At 39.0% G+C, this 6,000-nt stretch overlaps 1 protein-coding gene across 6 annotated transcripts in view; it reads left to right on the forward strand.

The window, feature by feature from the left end:
* AFTPH (aftiphilin) overlaps positions 1–5,605 on the forward strand; it is a 51,704-nt gene extending 46,099 nt beyond the window's left edge. For all 6 annotated transcript variants that reach the window (XM_053284384.1, XM_053284382.1, XM_053284380.1 and 3 more), the window contains one exon: positions 4,500–5,605. In XM_053284384.1, the coding sequence (XP_053140359.1) occupies positions 4,500–4,644 (145 nt within the window). In that variant the 3' untranslated portion in view covers positions 4,645–5,605. The remainder of the gene's footprint in view (positions 1–4,499) is intronic.
* Positions 5,606–6,000: the final 395 nt, after the last annotated feature.

The following is a 6,000-nucleotide window of genomic DNA, read 5'->3' on the forward strand; positions in this document are numbered from 1 at the left end:
CCGCCCAGGTTGAATTAGAAAGGCCCCACTCTGAATGCATGTGCGCGCACACTGCCTTGATATTGCCACCCAGAACAAAACTCATTCCACACACAGATGAACAAAAAATTAGAGAGAACACTGCGACCTAGTACATCCTGTGAGAAGTACTTGCTCATGGGGGTCTTTGTGCTTGAAAACCAAGATGTTTTCATGAAAAGGTAATATCTGTGGGGCTTTTAACAAAGAACTTAATAATATAGAAAGGCATGACATGAAATTCAGGAAGGTGTAATATGAAATTAAGTAAAAGCTGCTGTTCAGGAAATTGATAGATCTGCTGGTTCTGGATTAGGTTACACTCTCTCAGAAGGAATAGGCCTGCAGTTTGAGAACATTTTTGGACTCAGCCCTATCTCTGATATCCCAGGTGGAGACGTGGCCAGGAGTGCTTTCTATCAGCTTTGGCTGGTTTGCCAACTACGCCCTTTCCTGGAATTGAATGACCTTAAGACAGGGGTGCATGCGCTGGTAACCTCCAGGCTTGACTACTGCATTGCACTCTATGTGGGGCTGCCTTTGTAAATAGTCCAGAAACTGCAATTGGTGCAGAATGCTGCTGCCATATTGGTCTCCGGGACATCCCAAAGAGACCATATTACTCAAGTTTTAAAAGAACTACACTGGCTACTGATAGGTTTCCAGGTAAAATACAAAGTGCTGGTTATTACCTATAAAGCCCTTGACGGCTTGGGCCCACAGTATTTAAGAGAACACCTTTGTTATGAAACTCAATGCCTATTAAAATCTTCAAGGGAGGTTTGTCTGAGGGTGTTGCTGGCTCGTTGGGTGACAGCTTAGAGGTGAGCCTTCTCTGTAGTTGCCCCAGCACTGTGGAATGCACTTCCTGCTGAGATTAGAGTTACTCCATCCCTGTTGGCTTTTAGGAAACAACTAAAGACTTCTCTCTTCAGCCAAGCCTTTTAGCTATCTGGTAGTTTTAATGGGCATTTTAATTGGCTTTTTAAATGTTTTAACTGTTAAAATTTCTAGTTTTGTTTTGTTGCTGTAAACCACCTAGAAATTTCAATAGTGGGTGGTATACAAATATGTTAGATAAATAAATAATAAACCTTTTGATATGTAACCATTTTCACACTTGTGAGTTGATTTTGTTGATTGAAAATGTTGCCTTGGTTTTTATTGGATGGCTGTTCACATAGCAGACTTATTATATTCTAGGAACTGCCATAAATGTGCTGGCTCTTATTCAGTTGGTTTTAGTCTTTAGGCAAAGGACTTGAAGAACAGAAGTATTTGAATGTCCAATTCAGTTGAATCTTTGTCAGGCTTAATTGATCAATTAAATGATGTTCAGGACAAAAGCTGTGAAACAATGGAAAACAGGTTAACTTTTTGGAATGGGTCTTGGCTCTTTCCTAGTGTGGGTGATACCATTGTTCCCTCTAAGACGGATTCCCAGATGTTGACTACAACTCCCAGAATCCCCAGCTGCCGTGGCTTTTGCATGGGGATTATGGGAGTTGTAGTCAATAACATCTGAGAATCCCTCTTAGAGGGAACACTGGGTGATACCCACAATTTATTAATGAGGCAGAGAGCCAAGATAATGTAAAAGAGATACAGGAGATCGAGTCATGTTTAGATTATGTTGATCTTACATAATAAATGTTTGTTAGAAAAGCCTTTAGGTACTGAAGAGCAGTATCAAAATATACATCTCGCAGTCAGGCTGATCTTTATGGCTGTTAAGTTAACTAGCTAGTTTTGTTGGTGGTGTGTTTTTCTTCTTCCCCCAGGTTTGGTTCAGTCCTCTAGTGTGGAGTCACTTATGTTATTAGCAGTACTTAGTTATGAGCAGTAGCTTTAAAACACTGTTATCTAAAAATGGTCATAAAACCTAGTTTTGGAACTGAAGTGTTCTTCCAACTGCTGAGAGACCTATAAACAGTGCTTTAAATAGTCTATAAGTTGCCAGAATATATAGTGGATAGGTAACATTTTGTTTTATATTCTGAAAGCATAATGGTGGAACTTGTAAGGTTTGATTGTTTGATTTTATCCAGTATTTTTGTTCATGGATGGTGTTTGTACTGTGCTGAGAGTTGCTTTTGTGCCAGAAGCATGTTGATTTGGCTGCCATTTTCCCATCTTCTAAAGGCCGGGTTTCCCCAAAAGAAGTGCTCCATTTTGAGAGGCTACAGCCAGGGAAGCAGCTTACTTCCATGGCTTTTCATATTTACCTTTCCTGCAGAATACCTGAGGAATTCCAGGCAGCCAGTAAAAGCCATTTCTGATTATTTTGCAGAATAAAAAGTTAAAACAATTTCATAGGATAAAAACAAACATTTTAAAATTTAATTTCACTTAAGAACCTGAGAAAACAAGTGTGTTTTGAGAGTCTTTCTAAAAGCAATCAGAGATGGAGATGCTCTTTTGACATGGAGCATATTCCAAAGACCCAGTCCCAAGTCACTAACAAACGAGCCAGTGGCAACCATAACCAGACCTTCCCAAGTGATCTTACTAGGTGGCTGGGATGAGGACACAGCAGGCACCACCAAGGGCTTTATAGGTAATAACCAGCACTTTTGAATTTTGCTCAGAAACATATAGGCAGCTGGTGCAGTTTGCAGAATTGGTCCCTTCGGGTTCTCTCAGAGACCAGTCTGCTGCATTCTGTACCAAATGTAATTTCCAGACTACATACAAAGGCAGCCCCAAGTAGAGTGAATTACAGTAGTCTGGCCTGGAGGTTGTCAGCATATGCACCACTATTTTAAGGTCTTTATCTCCAAATATGGGTGTAGCTGAGGTATCGGCCAAAGCGGATTAAAAAGTGCTCCTGGCCACTACCTCAACCTGAGAAACCAGAGACAGTTTGGGATCCAGGAGCACTCCCAAGCTACATACTTGATCTTTCAAGCAGAGTGTAACCCCATCCAAAACAGGCAGATCTGAATAATCTCCCGTGTCCCAACCCCCACAATCAGTTCCTCTGTCTTATTTGGATTCAACTTCTGTGAATACTCTACAAAATGTGCTCTAAAGATAAGACAGGCATAGAATCGGCAGGGGGAAGCTTCAGTCCTTAGTTTGTAGTAGACAAAATTGAAAATTAGTTGTATAATTGATGCTTTGGCATGTCACAGAAATAATGAGTTACCAGAGTGTAAAAAAAAGTCCTTGGTGGGTAGTGGTTGTTGTTTTTAACACGTTGTGCTGTATAAAACTGGAAAGGCAAGGATCATTACTAGGGGATAGGATCCCCGCCCCCCCCCCCAAAAAAAAACAAACGATGACGAAACACACACAAGCATCTGGGAGAAAATATTTAATGGGATCTTGTTACTGGCTTGTAGCCTACTGAACTAACAACTTCTAAAAGGGAAAGGTAAGTTCAAGCTTCAGCATAGATGTGCAAAGAGCTGCCAAAGGCTAAGCCCACCACAAGGTTCCACTGAAACAGTCACATTTTTATGCCTTCTTGGTGCATGGTATTGACTCTTTATCAGCCTGCTGTTAAGGAGTCCCTGGGATTCAGTACCACTATTGTTCAGCGTGGTTGTAGCTGAAATATAGTATGACATCCCCCTCTACAGTATAACTTCCTGAATCTTCTCTAGAACAGATTCTGTATCCTGTTTTGGGAACATGTTAACTAAGATGACTTAATGTATCTACCTTATCACCATTATTTCACTTGGTAAACAAGGTAGCAGTCTCATTACTAGGCCAATAGATGGAGCAGAAAGGTCATTTTGTGTATGTAAAATGTTAGGAATTTGTTGAATTCTTAGTTCTTCAGTAGGTAGCATTTGAGTCTGAAAAGTTTACTTTGTAGCTGAAGCTTTCCTTCTCACTAAAGTATGAGTGTTAGCACTCATGCAGAAATGGCAGTTCCTTCAAATCTGAATCTGTACCCAGTGTCTGGAATTAAAAGTATGAAATATCAGTACAGGTACTGTATTCAAAATCCATGCGCACACAAGGAATAAACTAGCCAAGCAGTCCATGCAAGATCAACGCAAAATATGCTAGAAGAGCACGAAGCTGGACTAGTGAGATGTAAATATCACTCCACCTACATATACCCTTGTATTTATGTGTATCTTCTGGTGGATTATAATAATAGCCTGCTTTGGGAACCAACTGGAGCTGAAAAGTGAAACAAATATAACAAATCGTATATTCAAATATAGATGCAGAATTGAAGGGTTTTAACTTCATACGGTACCACAGGATTTGATCCACTTGCAGATGATTGATTCATATGTAGGCCCTGTTGCTCTTAGTGAATAGTTCCAGAACAATGCATTGAATTTACACACAAGGAGAGAACCGGTTTTCTCTTTCGGCAGGTAATAAGCTCCTTATTAAACAGCCAAGTGAAGTCCTAATGGAAGTTGAAGAAAAACTCCTCGTTGTTTCAGAGAGGTTGACTTGTCCATCTTTCTCCACCAAAACTGAGTAACTTTTTTCTAACTCTTTTTTAATAGAAAGCCCAAAAAGGAAGAACAACTCAGTGAAGAGGCTGCCAAGGTGATTTCTAGCCTTCCTGACTTAACTTTCATGCATGCCAAGGTGTTGATGTTCCCAGCCACATTAACACCTTCAACAAGTTGCCAAGACAAGGTAGACTAAAACAAAGTGAATTGGACAATTTCTATTGAATATCCCCCAGCCCCCTTTTCTGGGTCCTATAAAATGATATTGCTTTAATTACAAATTCAAGTTCAGATGATTTGTTGGTAAGCAGCACTAGAAAGGTATACATAGTTATGTATATTTATTTACATACTGGAGTCCTAAAATTTATATTAGAAAAAAAATGTAAATAACTGGGGAGGGTTGAACCTTTTTTGAAGATTTACCCCTTTTTGTTGTGCTGGGATGTAAACATTTGTCTTTGTGGAATACACTGGTGGTGTCCTTACAAAACTTTATAAATTTTTAAAAATTGAAATTTCCAATCTTGCAAATTCCCCCTCAGATTTTTTTTCCAGCATGAATTTTTTTATTTGAAAATATTTCTATGGAAAGCCTAAAATGTTAGGATCTTTCAGTGATTTCCATTTTAAGCAGACTGTACCTTTTTATCCATCTAATGTGGCTTTTTCTTCAGAGAAAGGATGGTTGATTTTTAGCGCTTTGATTTCTAACTGTAAGAATTTATCATCATTGCCTTTCAAAGAGTTTACTACTATCAGTTCTTTTTAGTCAAGTGCTAGATCATCACCTACCTACTTGATTGTTGGGCTCTAGGTGTTAATCAATTTGGTTTGCGGTAGAAGGACCAAAACTATCTGAATGTCTTACATATAAATATACCTGTTTCCTTTTTTGTTTGTTTGTACCACTATTATGTTTGATTTTGCACAGTGTAAATTGACATAATCATAGATTGCTATGGTTTAGGCTGTATGTACAGTAAAACTATGGGTTGTAAATGTTTGGGGAAATTCCTATGGAAAAAAGAGAATGCTATGTAGAACAACCTCTAACAAGGTTTATGTGCATGCCCGAGGTCTTTTTGAAATTCCAGTGTGTAAATTTCCTCTTAGCTTACACAAAAATAAAAAAATAAAGTTATATAGTCTGTTAATGTGTCTAGTGGTGATGTATTCCTTGCGCTTCCACTGCTGAACTGAACGTTCTTTTTGTTCAGAGAAAAGTTTAATCTGCAGCATCTTTACAACATACCTCACCCAAACTCATACTGTTGATTTTTAAAGGCAATGGCTGACATCCTTTCTAGAGGAAGTCCTTTTGAAATTTAGTAGTCCTTTAAAGTAACTCTTGAGTGGGACTGTTGAGTAATTTAGGCAAGATGTCTGCCAAAGTGTATTTGCATTCAGTTGACAAATGTGGGAAAGTTTTTTCCTTCAGCTACCATGGCACAGAAGGTAAGTTGGATCATGACTCTGTGTGTCACCCCTGACTCTACCAACCGGAAGGACTTCTGTGTGAACCAGAGGACATTATGGGATGCTCCTCTGA

The sequence above is a fragment of the Hemicordylus capensis genome, chromosome 1 (assembly GCF_027244095.1).
Source record: "Hemicordylus capensis ecotype Gifberg chromosome 1, rHemCap1.1.pri, whole genome shotgun sequence".
NCBI lineage: Eukaryota > Metazoa > Chordata > Lepidosauria > Squamata > Cordylidae > Hemicordylus > Hemicordylus capensis.